Raw genomic sequence first — 16643 nt, forward strand, 5'->3', positions numbered from 1 at the left:
ATCCTCCCACCTTGGCCTCCCAAAGTGCCGGGCCACCATACCTGGCCAGAAACAATGGATTTAAACTATTCCTTGGAACAAATGGACCTAACATTTACATGCACAACATTCCATCCAACAACCACAGAATATACATTCTATTCAACAGCACATAGAACTTTCTCCAAGACAGACCATATGATAGGCCACAAAATGAGCCTCAATAAATTTAAAAATATTGAAATTATATCAGGCACTCTCTCAGACCACAGTGGAATAAAACTGGAAATCAACTCCACAAGGAAACTTCAAAACCATGCAAATACATGGAAATTAAATAACCTGCTCCTGAATGAGCACAGAGTCAAAAAAACATGAAATTAAGATGAAATTTAAAAATTCTTCAAGCTGCATGACAACAGTGACACAACCTATCAAAACCTCTGGAACACAGCAAAGGCAGTGCTAAGACGAAAGTTCACAGCCCTAAACGCCTACATCAAAAAGTCTGAAAGAGCACCAAGAGACAATCTAAGGACACCCCTCTAGAAACCAGAAAAGCAAGAACAAACCAAATCCAAACCTAGCAGAAGAAAGGAAATAAGCAAGATCAGAGCAAAACTAAATGAAATTGAAACAAATGAAAAAAAAAAAACCCACAAAAGATAAATCAAACAAAAAGCTGATTCTTCGAAGATAAATAAAATTGATACACCATTAGCAAAATTAACTAAGAAGAGAGAAAATCCAAATAAGCTCAATAAGAAATGAATCAGGAGATATTACAACTGACACCACAGAAATACAAAAGATCATTCAAGGCTGCTATGACTACCTTTATGTGCATAAACCAGAAAACCTAGAAGAGACAGATAAATTATTGGAAAGATACAACCTTCTTAGCTTAAATCAGGAAGAATTAGATACCCTGAACAGACTAGTAACAAGCACCAAGATTGAAATGGTAATTTAAAAATTATCAACAAAAAAAGTCCAGGACCAGATGGATTCACAGCAGAATTCGACCAGACATTCAAAGAACAATTGGTACTAATCACATTGACACTATTCCATGAGATAGAGAAAGAGGAACCCTCCCTAACTCATTCTATGAAGCCAGTATCACCCTAATACCAAAACCAGGAAAGGACATAACAAAAGAAAACTACAGACCAGGCTGGGTGTGGTGGCTCACGATTGTAATCCCAGCACTTTGGAAGGCTGAGGCAGGCAGATCCCCTGAGGTCAGGAGTTGGACACCAGCCTGACCAACAAGGAAGAAACCTCGTCTCTACTAAAAATACAAAAAAAAAAAAAAAATTAGCTGGGCATGGTGGCACATGCCTGTAATCCCAGCTACTCTCGGGAGGCTGAGGCAGGAGAATCGCCTGAACCTGGGAGGCGGAGGTTGTGGTGAGCCAAGATCGTGCTGTTGCACTTCAGCCTGGGCAACAAGAGCAAAACACTGTTTAAAAAAATAATTAGCCAGGTGTGGTGGCGTGAACCTGTAATCTCAGCTACTCAGGAGGCTGAGACAGGAAAATCACTTGAACCGGGGAGGCACAGGTTGCAGTGAGCCGAGATCGCACCACTGCACTTCAGCCTGGGCAACAAAGAGCGAAACTCCGTCTCAAAAATAAAAATAAAAATAAAAATAAACTACGGACCAATATCCCTGATGAACACAGAAGCTAAAATCCTTAACAAAATACTAGCTAACTAAATCCAACAACATATCAAAAAGATAATCCACCATGATCAAGTGGGTTTCATACCAGGGATGCAGGGATGGTTTAACATATGCAAGTCAATAAATGTGATACACCACATAAACAGAATTAAAAACAAAAATCACATGCTCATCTCAACAGATGCTAAAAAGGCATTTGACAAAATCTAGCATCCCTTTATGATTAAAACTCTCAGCAAAATCAGCATACAAGGAACATACCTCAATATAATAAAACCCATCTATGACAAACCCACAGCCAACATAATACTGAATGGGGAAGAGTTGAAAGCATTTCTTCTGATAACTGGAACAAGACAAGGATGCCCACTCTTACCACCCTTCTTCAATATAGTACTGGAAGTCCTAGCCAGAGCAATCAGACATAAAGGGCAACCAAATCGGTAAAAAGGAAGTCAAACTATCACTGTTTGCTGATGACATGATTTTTTACCTCGAAAACCCTAAAGCCTCCTCCAGAAAGCTCCTAAAATGGATAAAAAAATTCAGCAAAGTTTCAGGATACAATATTAATGTACACAAATCAGTAGCTCTTCTGTACACCAACAGCGACCAAGCTGAGAATCAAATCAATAACTCAAGCACTTTTACAATAGCTGCAAAAAAACCCCCAAAACCAAAAAACTTAGGAATATACTCAACCAAGGAAGTGAAGGACTTCTACAAGGAAAACTACAAAACACTGCTGAAAGAAATCATAGAAGACACCAAAAAATGGAAACACATCCCATGCTCATGGATAGGTAGAATCAATATTGTGAAAATGACCATACTGCCATGAGCAATCTACAAATTCCATGCAATCCCCATCAAAATACCACTATCATTCATCACAAATTAAAAAAAAAATTCTAAAATTCATATGGAACCAAAAAAGAGCCCGCATAGCCAAAGCAAGACTAATAAGCAAAAAGAACAAATCTGAAGGCATCACATTGCCTAATTTCAAACTATACTGTAAGGCCATAGTCACTGAAACAGTATGGTACTGGTATAAAAATAGGCACATAGACCAATGGAACAGAATAGAGAACCCAGAAATAACCCAAATACTTACAGCCAACTGATCTTCAACAAAGCAAACAAAAACATAAAAGTGGGTAAAGGACATCCTTTTCAACAAATGGTGCTGGGATAATTGGCTAGCCACATGTAGGAGAATGAAACTGGATCCTCATCTCTCACCTTATACAAAAATCAACTCAAGATGGATTAAAGACTTAAACCGAAGACCTGAAACTATAAAAATTCTAGAAGATAAGATTGAAAAAACCATTCTGGACTTTGGCTTAGGCAAGGAGTTCATGACCAAGAAGCCAAAAGCAAATGCAATAAAAACAAAGACAAATTGCTGGGACTTAATTAAACTAAAGAGCTTTTCCATGGCAAAAGGAATAGTCAGCAGAGTAAACAGACAACCCACAGAGTGGGAAAAAATCTTCAAAATCTATACATCTGACAAAGGACTAATATCCAGAATCTACAATGAACTCAAACAAATCAATAAGAAAAAACAATCCCATCAAAAAGTGGGCTAAGGACATGAATAGACAATTCTCAAAAGAAGACATACAAGTGGTCAACAAACATATTTCAAAATGCTCAGTATCACTATATGATCAAGGAGATGCAAATCAAAACCACAATGTGATACCACCTTACTCCTGCAAGAATGGACATAATAAAAAAAAAAACCAGTAGATGTTGGCGTGGATGCAGAGAACAAGGAACACTTCTACACTGCTGGTGGGAATGTAAACTAGTACAGCCACTACAGAAAAGAGTGTGGAGATTCCTTAAAGAACTAAAAGTAGAGGCCAGGCACAGTGGCTCACAGCTGTAATCCCAACATTTTGGGAGGCTGGGGTGGGTGGATCACCTGAGGTCAGGAGATCAAGACCAGCCTGACTGACATGGTGAAACCCCCATCTCTAGTAAAAATAGAAAAATTAGCCAGATGTGGTGGTGCTCACTTGTAATCCCAGCTACTTAGGGGGCTGAGGCAGGATAATTGCTTGAACCTGGTGGGCGGAGGTTGCAGTGAGCCGAGATCACGCCATTGCACTCCAGCCTGAGCGACAACAGCAAAACTCTATCTCAAAAAAAAAGTACTAAAAGTGGAAATACCATTTGATCCAGCAGTCCCACTAGTGGGTATCTACCCAGAGGAAAAGAAGTCATTATACAAAAAAAGATACTTGCACACATATGTTTATGGCAGCACAAGTAGCAGTTGCAAAAACGTGGAAAAAACCCAAATGCCTATGAATTGAGAAGAAACTGTGGTATATATACACGACAGAATACTACTCAGCCATAAAATGGAGTGAATTAATGGCATTCACAGTGACCTCGATGAGATTGGAGACTATTATTCTTAGTGAAGTAACTCAGGAATGGAAAACCAAACATCATATGGTCTCACTCGTAAGTGGGAGCTAAGCTATGAGGATGCAAAGGCATAAGAATAACACAATGGACTCTGGGGACTCAGGCAGAAAGGGTGGGAAGCGGGTGAGGGACAAAAGACTACAAATAGGGTGCAGTGGATACTGCTCGGGTGATGGGTGCACCAAAATCTCACAAATCACCACTGAAGAACTTACTCATGTAACCAAACACCACCTGTACCCCAATAAACTATGGAAATAAAAAAATTTTAAAAATAAAAGAAAGAAAGAAAAGTAATGATGGCTTGGAAAGGTAAGGAAGTAATGTAGACCAAGAAATGCAATTTTATACATCAAACTGAATCTGTGGGGACAATAATATTTGCAAATTATATACCAGCACCTTACAGAATCTATTCTTTTTCCCACAAATCTTTCCTTTGAAGGTAGATTAAAAAGTCAGCATAATTTTAAAATAAAGACTCTAAAAATTTTCAAATTGGTTTACAGCAAATCCCCTAAAAAAGTCAGCTTTCAGTCATTTGTTTAACCATTTAAATATCACAGAGAAAATAAAGTATTTCAAAACAAAGAGAAGAGAGTCAGTTCATAACTAACAGGTTCCAAACCTCTGCCGGTTGCATCCTCTCCCGTATTCTGGCTGCGACTTCCCCATCACTATCCCTGGACAGTTCATGAACTACCTCTCCCAATGGTGGACACTACTGTTGGGCTTTTGGTGTTTGGCAGTGGCCTGATATCTTATGCTGCCACCTTAATGCTTCTTTTGGTACATTCTGACTATTTGACGCCTATGAGTTACATTTACCTTTTGGGTATTATATCAGCATTCTTCACCCTGTAAAATTTATTTCTCTCAACTACCCTCTGAACCAAAAATGGGTAGTAGCTTTTTTAAAGCAAACTGGTCCTATCTTTCCTTCTAATTACTAAATTTCAACACTTAAAATTTATATTCTCAAAAACCTGTAAGAAAAAGAATTACACGTGGCTTCTAATTGTGGCTGTAAGATTTTTAAATCAAGAAATGCAGAAGAAAGAGAGAAAGACAGAAAGGGGATAAATTTCAGGTGTTAAGTATTCTCCCATGAAATAGATGGTGGTATCACCAGCATTCCATTAAAAAGCAGTCAATGTTATTTTTAAAGGTCAACTGGAGTAAAAATAAATTTTAATAAGATAGGTTGCCCCATCTTTTACATAGAATCAAATATTTCAGAAAGTCTAATAAAGGAGTGTACATTTACCCACAAGTGGGTAAGACCTCAATGCTAAAACTCTGATGCCAAGTACTTTAAAACATCAACAAAGAAAAGACTCTATATGTATAAAACAAGCAAAGATATCATTAAATAGAAAAATAATCAATACCTTTAATCAAATTTTTCAATACATAAGAAAGCATTAGCTTATTTAACCTTTAAATGTAGCAATATCAAGCTTTGTTCACTAAGTAAATGTAAAGGATTTTTTAAGATATCATAAACAAAAAACAAAAGCGGTATAAATCATTTTCTTCAAAAATATCTTGTCATGTATATTGACAAAATGCAAGCACCAATAATCAGTGTTTTCTTTTAAAAACATCAGAACTTGCTTGGAAATTTAGTCCTGTTGACCTTTAAGTCGTTTCAGCCCAATTTGTTCACTCTCTACACAATTTTGAAGACTTGACCACTGATGTTTAAGAATCTTACACAAGATTATTTAATTTAAATCTAACACTATATTGCCTGCGGCCACAAAAGCAATAAAACATTTTCTACCTCTCCACCCCACAGATCTCCGTTGTGATGCTGTGAACAATGAACAGAAAGCTGGATTTAGAATTTAATTTCAAAGAGAAGATTCACAACTTGTTAACAAAAGAGAAAGCGGTAACTGTGTCCTGAAAATAATACAATTATTGAATTAACAGTAAAAATGTGTTTTTCCTGGTACACATAGTATTTATGAAGCCAGTAGCATAAAACATACATCAAGCAATCTTATTATAATCATTGTGGGTATAGCACTTATGAGACAATACTTTGTCCTATATAGATGTGTATTTTTAAACAATCATACTTAAGGTAAATGTTGCAAATACAAAGTGAAATCAAACATCTTTTGTTTGACTTTTTACTGACCTAATAACTGTTAAAAAAAAAAAAAAAAAACTAAAATGAACATATTCAGTTTAGACAACCAGAAAATACAAAATGGGGGGAAAGCTTACTGTATACTTTATGATCAAAAGTATACAGTAATATGGCTTTTATTTGTACATAATTTAATATGCTACTGTGTTATGCACACAAATCTTACCCTCCTTTCAAGGTACCCTTTAAAAAAAACTGTCAAAAATCTAATGCAAAATAATCCAAAAGAAATATATGAGCCAAAATTACAATATACATAAGTTTAAATTTTCCAGTAGCCATATTTAAAAAATTGAAATTAATTTTAATGTTATTTAACCCACTATATCCAAAATACTATGATTTCAAAATATAAACAATATAACAATTATTAAAGATCATTTCACAGTCTTTTTTATTCTGTGTATTTTAACTCACAGCATATCTCAATTCTGACTAGCCACATTTCAACCACTTAATAGCCACATGTGGCTAGTGGCTACCATACTGGACAATCCGGGTTTAATTAATCCCTTTATTAGACCAGTGGCAAAACTAGACCGGGTGCGGTGAATAACGCCTGTAATCCCAGCACTTTGGAAGGCCAAGGCACAAAGACTGCTTGAAGCCAGGAGTCTGAAACCAGCCTAGGCAACAAAGTGAGACCTTCATCTCCACAAAAAAAATTTTTTAATTAGCAGGGTGCGAGTGAGTAGCATGCACCTCTAGTCTCCGGTATGTAGGAGGCTGAGGCAGGAGGATCACTTGAGCCTCAGAGTTAGAGGTTACAGTGAGCTATGATCAAGCCATTGCACTCCAGCCCAGGTAACAAACAGAGTGAGACCCTGTCTCAAATAAATGTCTAAAGGATAAAAACTTAAGAAGAAAGCTGTCAGAAAAAAAGGAATATTACTCATGAATCTACCAAAAAAAGAATTATATGCAAATGCCCAATAAATAGATGGCAAGTAACATCACATTTGCACTGCAATGACTTCTACTAGTTTAAAACTGGTGAAGGACAATCCTAAAATTTGCATTAAAACCTCCAGGAATGATTTCCATACTTGCAGCATTCTCACCCTTTGGGTGCTCTCTCTTTGTTAACTTGATCTGTGTATGTTCGTGATAAAGGACTATGCTCTAGTAATTACAGCTGTTATAAAGCTTTGCACAATGCTAAGGGGTGTGTGTCTTTAAAAAAAAAAAGAAAGAAAGAAAGTGGGTCTATCTTGCTCATTGTTCTTAACCATTTAGCCATATCTGGTAACCAGCAGGTGCTCAAATATTTGTTGAATGAATGAATGCCACTGGTATTTAATAAGGCATAGAACTTCAGTGCTGGAGATATGGCATGTGACAGAACAACTGGCTCAACCTACCACCCACAGCAGAAATACCCTCCACAATATTGCAGACAGTGGTCACCCAACCATTGTTTTAAACAAAGTCTTCAGATACTGACGGCCCAAATGCTGCATGGGTCACAGCCAAAGATATGTTTTGGCTGTCCTGCCCTATTGAGCTGGTGTGGTATTTTTAAATAATCTGAATTGAAAATATTTAAAAAACAGATTTCACATGGAAACCACCATCAAGTTTTTGTGAAAAACCAATAAATCTGACAATCTGGCATCTTCAACTCTGACACTGCCAAGTGGTTACTGCCCCCTTTAACAAGGCATCCGTTTCAGTCTCCACAGTCCCAAACCACACCCTACTTCTCCAATAAGGAGTCCTAAAATCAGTTGGCTGCTGTCACTTTGGGCTGATGGTTTTCTTACAGTAGTTGAGCTAAAGGGAAAATCAAATATTTATTGTCTCCATATTTACAGCGAAAAACTAAAATGAAGGAGAGTCCTATATTTACTATGCCTGGGGCTCTCTTCATTAATGCACCTGCTTGGCCCTGCAGCATCTAAATTTGACACCTGATGTAAACACATTTAGTGGCAGAAGTCTGATATACTTAGCCCATTTCATTTCTGGACAGCCTTAGTGGGGTGTGTGTGTGTGTGTGTCTTCTTTCATGCTAAGTTAAATCTGCTTTCCTATTCCATCTACTCATTGACCTGGAACCTCTGCTAGAGATATCCAGCATACTCGTTCTATCCATAAGAAAACTATCATATTCTGCAGTCATCCCTCCTCATCTCCTATAATTGTTCTTTACAGAGAAAAGTTTTCAAACTCCACCATTCTAAGTTTCCCCTCTCAGGACATAATCTAACTTCATAGGGTTCTTCCTAAAGAAGAGGGAGAAACATTCCAGTAATTCTATTTCGGATCTAGACAGTGAAATGTATGGTGTAATGGAGCTCATATTCCGAAAGACAAATGCCATTATTACTGAATATAAGCCATTGTGGCACGCTCTGTACAAATCCTGTGGCAGAGGTTTCTCATTCAACATCCATTCAACAAATATTTATTAAGCATCTACAGAGTACCATGCCAGGTAAATTCCTGAAAACAGAAAATCATTCATCTTGTTCTTCATATGAATCACATAAAAAACTAGCCAAATCTTAACATTAAAAGCCTACAGAATTTTGTGAAATATGTATATAAGTGCAATCTAATTATAAGTAGAAATATCTAGTACATAACTAAAATTTTATTTGTTTGTGCTAAATATTAATATACAAAAAGTTTTCTTTGGTCAATCAAGCATGGGTTCCCAATTAGCCAATGAAGATCTACCAGCAGAATATCAAGTTTTATCTAGTAGGACTGATTTCAAGCGATGCTGTCTTTCCCTCCTCAGTGCGCCAGATTGGCAGCAAGGGAGGAAACATAAAGGTGATGACTTCACAATGATCATGACCCTTTATAACTTCATACTCTCTGAGCTTTCTGTTTGCCTGATGCGATGCTGCTTGTTTTTTTGTATATACATACAATTTCCATATGTGCAAAACATCATCCATGTAACTAGTGATTGCCATTTTGCCATTTAAAAAAAAAAAACACGTTTTAAAAACAGCATATCTACTCTTCTCCACTCTCTGATGCAGCACACATAAGCATCACCCAAGGAGACTCCCTATCACAGACAGACCAAAAGAAGATAACATTCTCTAAAATATAACTTAGATTTATTTCTGAAAAGTATTTTTTTTACAAGATTAAAAACTTACTCCCATACTTTAAGAGGGAGAAACTGACAGAGTGAACAAAAAGATTAAACTTGAAACCTCAAAGCCCAAAATGGGAAGCGCCACTCTGAAGTCTGATACTTAGGACCACCACTGACTCTCCTCCATAAGGACATGCCTAACATGAGACTGTGCTGTTTCCACTCACTTTGGTCCTTGCAGCTGACTTCTGTACTAGTATTTGGCCCTGAATTTCAGTGTCTCCAATGATTTCAAATTAATTTTGTTCTACATGAATCCTGAAATGTCTGTCCAGAAGAAAAAGTAACATTATCCCAACAAGAAACAATTTAAACATTGGCCATGTAATAAAGATATATGTACTGTACGTCAATTTCATTTTCTATACATTACCACAGAATTCTACTACTATTTATGACGTTCGAAATCCTTCTTTTAAAAATAGACAAAAATGGATAGAGAGGATGGACGCAGTGGCTCATGCCCATAATCCCAGCACTTTAGGGGGCCAAGGTGGGCAGACTGCTTGAGCCCAGGAATTTGAGACCAGCCTGGGCAACATGGTGAAACAAAAATATACAAAAATTAACTGGGCGTGGTGGCACCTGCTTGTAGTCCCAGCTACTCAGGAGGCTGAGGTGGGAGGATCACTTGAGCCCAGGAGAGGGAGGCTGCAGTAAGCCAATATTGGACCACTGCACTTCAGCCTGAGAGACAGGGAGAGACTCTGTCTCAAAAAAAAAAAAAAAAAAAAAAAAAAAAAAAAGATGAGGGATAAAGAAAAGAAAACCCTCAAATGGGACCAGATGGGACAAAATGACAAAAAATAATTCCTTTAAAAGTTATCTAGGACTAGCCATTAGGTAGTTCCACTCCTTAACTCTGCAGTATTTATTTTCCTATTACCAAATATGAATGTTTTCCTAGTTAGTATTTCAGTAGTCCATTATTCTATGTATCAAGTACATCGCACAGTCAGAATAATTCCTAAAGACAAACATAGGTTTTTTTTTTTTTTGAGACAGAGTTTCACTCTTGTTGCCCAGGCTGGAGTGCAACGGCGCGATCTCGGCTCACTGCAACCTCCGCCTCCCAGGTTCAAGCAATTCTCCTGACTCAGCCTCCCAGGTAGCTGGGATTACAGGCACGCATCACCACACCTAGCTCATTTTGTATTTTTAGTAGAGATGGGGTTTCTCCATGTTGGTCAGGCTGGTCTTGAACTCATGACCTCAGGTGATCCACCCGACACGGCCTCCCAAAGTGCTGGGATTACAGGTGTGAGCCACTGTGCCCAGACTTACAAACACAGTTAAAAAGGAGTTTAACACAAAGTTCATGTTCAATATCCAATATCTACTTCAAGTATGTATCAAAAGACGAGAGTTCATTTTGACATTTTAACAGTGGGGGAGGCCCCTTCATAACTACAGTTTTAATTTATTCACCTGGAAAAATTAACTCTCAAGATGACAAAAATAATTTTCCTTCCAGTTACCACTGAATACATATCTATCAGCTTACCCCCACTACCATCCCAGCCCACAGTTCTAACACATACCTGGTCTGTTAATTCGGTCAATTTTATCCATACTAGGGGAGGGGAGCCGAAGTCGAGGACTGCTTTGATTGGAGTTGTCTGATCCCACATCGTTGAATGAATCATCAAGAGTCAGCAGGAGTTCTTTTACACATTTATGACAGATACTATGTTGGCAAGGGAGAATCAATGGGTGGGTAAACAGCTCCTTGCATGCTGGGCAAATGAGCTCCCTTTCGATATTCTTAATGGTAACCTTGAGAGTGAAATAATCCAAGTTAAAGGCTCTTAGTGGGTAAATATATTAACATTCTTATACCTCCTGAATAAGTACATGTGTTTATTTTTCCAAAAAGAATTAAGAAAATGATTTTTTAAATTTTAAATTTATTTTCCCCAATAAAATTTGATACCATCAACTGCCCTCAACACCCATAACCCAGAACTGAAGGAACATGAGACAGTAAAAGGCAAAAATGAAGAGAAAAATTATGTAAAATATTAGGGGTCCATGATATTTTATCAAAAATTATAAAGCCATCATTCGAATCTCCATCACCAGTGAACTGATTTCGGACTTCGGTGAAATCCTAAAAGTAGATCACGTCAATAAAAATTTTGAATACAGCACTAAGAGTAAGACTATATTCTTATTTAGTGAATTAACACTGTGACTGACAAATAACAGGAGCTATTAAACACTGGCTGAGTCAGTATGTTCATGGAAACCTAGTTGGTATCTATTTACAAGCTGAATTATCAGCAATTTTCTACATTAAATGTGACCATTTTTCATTAATGCCTGAGGTTCTCATGCTGTATATCAAAGCAATTATCTTAAAAGCACTTTATGAGTATGTATTAGTCCATTTTCACACTGCTATAAAGAAAATTACCTGAGGCTGGGTAATTTATAAAGAAAAGAGATTTAACTGACTCACAGTTCCACATGGCTAGGGAGTCCTCAAGAAACTTACAATCATGGCAGAAGGGGAAGCAGATCTGTGTTACGTGGTGGCAGGCGAGAGAGAGCAAGAGCAGGGATACTGCCTTACAAAACCATCAGATCTTATGAGAATTCGCTATCACAAGAACAGCATGGGGAAAATCTACCCCTGTGATTCAATGGCCTCCCACCAGGTCTCTCCCTCAACACCTTGGGATTACAATTCAAGATAAGATTTGAACCTAACCATATCATTGTGGCCCTGGCCCCTCCCAAATCTCATGTCCTCACATTTCAAAACCAATCATGCTTCCAAACAGTCCCCCAAAGTCTTAACTCATTTCAGCATTAACTCAAAAGTCCAAGTCCAAAGTCTCATCTGAGATAAGGCAAGTCCCTTCTGCCTAGGGGCCTGGAGAATCAAAAGCAAGTTAGTTACTTCCAGGATACAATGGGTGTACAGGCATTGGATAAATGCTCCCATTCCAAATGGGAAAAATTGGCCAAAACAAAGGGGCTATAGGTCCCATGAAAGTCTGAAACCCAAAAGGACAGTTATTAAGTCATAAAGCTCACAAGTGAGATCTCCTTTGACTCCATGTCTCTCATTAAGGGTATGCTGATCCAAAGGGTGGGTTGCCATGGCCTTGGGCAGCTCCACCCCTGTGGCTTTGCAGGGTACAGCCCACACACCACCTGCTTTCATGGCTGGCATTGAGTATCTGCAGGTTTCCCAGGCGCATGATGAAAGCTGTTGGTGGATCTACCATTCTGGGGTCTGGAGGACCATGGTCCTCTTCTCAGAGCTCCCCTAGGGAGTGCCCCAGTGGGGACTCTGTGTGGCGGCTTATATCTCACATTTCCCCTTTGCACTGCCCTAGCGGAGGTTCTCCATGAGAGCTTCGCCCCTGCAGCAGACTTCTGCCTGGATATCCAGGTGTTTCTGTACATCCTCTGAAATCTAGACAGAGGTTTCCAAACCTCAACTCTTGACTTTTGTGCACTGGTAGGCCCAACACCATGTGTAAGCCACCAAGGCTTGCACCCTCTGAGGCAATGGTCTGAACTGTACCTTGGCCCCTTTTAGCCACAACTGGTACTGGAACAGCTGGGACACAGGGCACCAAGTCCCAGTGATGGCAGCTGCAGCCCATCTGGAGCAGCTGCTGCAAAGATGCTGGCTGCAGTTGGGAAGGCACAGCCGGACCTGCTTGCTCTGCAGAGCCAGCGGGACCCAGGAACAGGCAGGAGCCCTTCTCCCTTCCGAGTGGGTGCGGAGGGAGCCCCATGCTCCTGGGTGCAATTGCAGCCACCCAGCTGTGGACTAGGGCATTCCTATGCTCTCGGGGGCCCAGGATGCCTCTCTTCCCCCACATGCTCAGAAGTGTCTGCTCCTACTGCTTGGCCTCTCCCCATTCCCAGTGCCCACTCTGACTTTGGAGAAAAGCTGTGGCCAAGCCCGGGCACTGACATGACCTGGCCAGGTGTGTGTGTGCTTGAGGAGATGCTGACACACCAGCCCCCTGCCACCTCAGCTCCCTCTGGACTTTGGGTGCTGATGAACGTGGGAGGGAGGCCAAGGGCAGGGCTGAGGGTGACTCAACGTGGTACTGCAGGCGTCCCTCAGCTAAAACAGTCTGGGCACCATGAATGGCAGTGGGAGGGAGATAGGCTCCCGGGAGGAAAGGGACAGGTCCCTGCTGAAACCCCACCTTCAAGCCAGGGATAGCCTGAAGCCTAGGGTCCAGGCTGCCAGTTCCACTGACTGGAGTGAAAACTTACAGTGAATTTTCCAGGCCCACCCATGGCCACCCATGGGCCAATCGGCACACACTTCCTCCCCTCTGAAGCCCATAAAAACCGCAAACTCAGCCAGACTCTGGCAGATGATAGGACGACCTGCCTGCAGGTAAGAGCTACCCACTTGGGTCTCCTCTCCACTGAGGGCTGCACACTCGACAAAATGACCTGCCTGCAGAGAGGAGGTACCCACTCCGGGTCTCTTCTCTGCTGAGAGCTGCAGTTGTTGGGAGGAACTGCCTGCAGAAAGCAGCTACCCATGACAGGTCTCCTGAGAGCTATTCTTTTGCTCAATAAAGCACCTCTTCACCTTGTTCACCCTCCAGTTGTCCATGTAGCTCATTCTTCCTGGACAGAGTACAGGAACTCTGGACCTGCCAAATGGCAGGACTAAACAAGCTGTAACACAAACTGCGTTAAATACACCCTGCTGCTCGCCATGCTGTGGGTGACGAGGAGGAGACAAGAGAGGAGAGAAGAGCTGCAGCCCTTCAGGGAGCCTGGACTTAGGAGCTCCCCAAGCCAGGGCTGTGACATCCTCTTTGTGGCTCTGCAGTTCCTGGCATCTCCAAGTTTCTGGGTGCCACCATGTTCCACAGTGCTTGTAGTGGGAGCCACTTGTGGTACACCTGTTCCAGCCACAGCAAGGAGCCGGCGCCCATACTGGCACCTGGACCTGCCTGCCCCGCCACAGCCACCATGCCTGGCTGTGCACACTGTACCCCGTGCTTGCTCACTCATGCACCCCTTGCTGCTCTGCACCTGGCTTGCCGTTGGCAGCCGTGGGATCTGGGCCAGTAGTGAAAACCAAGCACAGCCTGCTGGGTCAAGTGGGCAGAACAAGCCCAGTGGGCCTGAGCAAAACTTGGGCAAAGGCAACACTTGCCACAGAGGTTTCTGGCTGGTGAAGCGACACCCTAAGGATCCTGTGATACCGAGGCTGCACACAGCAGCAGGGCCCTGGGCCCACTCCACTAAACCATTTTTCTCTCCTAGGCCTCCAGGCCTGTGATGGGGCTCTCTTCATTAATGCACCCGTTTGGCCCTGCCAAACGGAGGGACTGCTGCCAAGATCTCTGACATGTCCTGGAGACATTTTACCCATAGTCTTGGCGATTAACATTTGAGTCTTTTTTACTTAAGCAAATTTATGCAGCTAGCTTGAATCCCTCCCCAGAAAATAGGTTTTTCCTTTCTACTCCATGGTAAGGCTGCAAATTTTCCAAACTTTTACGTTCCGCTTCCCTTTTAAACGTAAGTTGCAATTTCAGATCATCTCTCTCAAGTTCAAAGCTTCACAAATCTCTAGGACAGGGGCAAAACACTGCCAGTCTCTTTGCTAAAGCATACCAAGAGTCACCTTCACTCCAGTTTCCAACAAGTTCCTCATCTCCATCTGAGACCACCTTGGCCTGCACTTCTTTGTCCATACCACTAGCAGGATTTTGGTCAAAACCATTCAACAAGTCTCTAGGAAGTTCCAAACTTTCCCACATCTTCCTGTCTTCTTCTGAGCCCTCCAAACTGTTCCAATCTCTGCCTGTTATTCAGTTCCAAAGTCGCTTCCACATTGTTGGGTATCTTTACAGCAGTGCCCACTACCTTGGTACCTATTCTCTGTGTTAGTCCATTTTCACAGTGTTATAAAGAAATACCCAAGAGTGGCTAATTTATAAAGAAAAGAGATTTAATTGACTCACAGTTCTGCATGGCTGGAGAGGCCTCAGGAAACTTACAAATATGGCAGAAAGGGAAGCAAGCACGTTTTACATGGCAGCAGGCGAGAGAAAGAACAGAGAATACTGCCTTATAAAACCATCAGATATTGGGAGAATTCACTATCACGAAAACAGCATGGGGGAAACCACCCCCATGATCCAATCACCTCCCACCAGGTCTCTCCCTCAACACCTGGGGATTACAATTCAAGATGAGATTTGGGTGTGGACACAAAGCCTAACCATAACAGAATATTAAAAGAATGTAGGGGACCCTTTAAAAAGGTGTATAAGCACCACTACAAATGCTCTCAATACTACAGGCTTTCATTATTTTAAGTGAGAAGCATTTTAGACTCATCACAACTAAAAAAGTTTGATGACCTCATACCAGTTTCCCCATCATTTCTCTATGTAGTTTTTTCCATGTATCCCAGACTTCATATCTATGAATGCTATAGTCAGCATCCCTGCAATTTTAAAGACAGCCCAACTTCAAAGTACTTACAACCTTGTACAATCATTTCAGCTACTAGAAATACATAGAAAATTAAAATTGACTTAACTAAATGTAATGAAATTTTAAAATGTATGCTAACCTATTCTCCCTAAAGTGACACCAAGCGCTTCAATAATCTCTGACAATTTAACTGCCATTAGAGCCAACTGGTTTTATCATTGTCAGTGGGTGTTTCGATGCAGTCTCTTGCTGCATCACTCAAATATGTGATGAAGAGCCATATCACCTACCAACTGTTCACAGATTTGGAAATAAGATAACTAAACCTCACAATTCACATCAAAGAATACAGAATATTCACATCCTATCTCATTTCACAAAGGGTTTGGCACCTAATTCAAAAGAAAATCTTGTCCGGGATATCCAAAATAGGTTCTTACATTCCATTTTATGTATAAATATGGTCAGTTCAGGTTTACTTCTCACTGGGGGAGGATCTAAAATCATTTCCATTTTCTTGTACATAAAGCAGTGTCTTGAATCTGACTTTTTAATCACAATGGACATAAAGTATTTCTTACCCAAGAGAAAATTTAGTTCATCTGTCATTGAGGGAGAAACAAACTGATTAAGTGTGATGTGGCGGCTCCCTCAATTAAGCAGTTCCTCGAGAAACTTCGGAAGAATTGCACATTCGACACCTTTAAACAAAAACACTTGTAGGCTGACAGCTGCCGGGCCCCGGCCCGCCCCCCCGCGGGAAGGCGAAGCCGGGGAGGAGCCTCTGGCACAGGCGGCGG

The 16643-nt window shown here is 40.7% G+C and overlaps 1 protein-coding gene across 8 annotated transcripts in view; it reads right to left on the reverse strand.

Moving 5' to 3' along the window:
- TRIM36 (tripartite motif containing 36) overlaps positions 1-16643 on the reverse strand; it is an 82398-nt gene that overhangs the window by 27760 nt on the left and 37995 nt on the right. For 4 of the 8 annotated variants that reach the window (XM_034960349.3, XM_055112547.2, XM_034960350.3 and 1 more), the window contains exons 2-3: positions 10941-11175; positions 5907-5936 (exon numbers count right to left, since the gene is read on the reverse strand). In XM_034960349.3, the coding sequence (XP_034816240.1) occupies positions 5907-5936; positions 10941-11175 (265 nt within the window). The remainder of the gene's footprint in view (positions 1-5906; positions 5937-10940; positions 11176-16643) is intronic. The other 4 variants (XM_003826728.6, XM_055112548.2, XM_003826727.5 and 1 more) reach the window with 1 other exon arrangement.

This window comes from Pan paniscus, chromosome 4, assembly GCF_029289425.2.
Source record: "Pan paniscus chromosome 4, NHGRI_mPanPan1-v2.0_pri, whole genome shotgun sequence".
Lineage (NCBI taxonomy): Eukaryota > Metazoa > Chordata > Mammalia > Primates > Hominidae > Pan > Pan paniscus.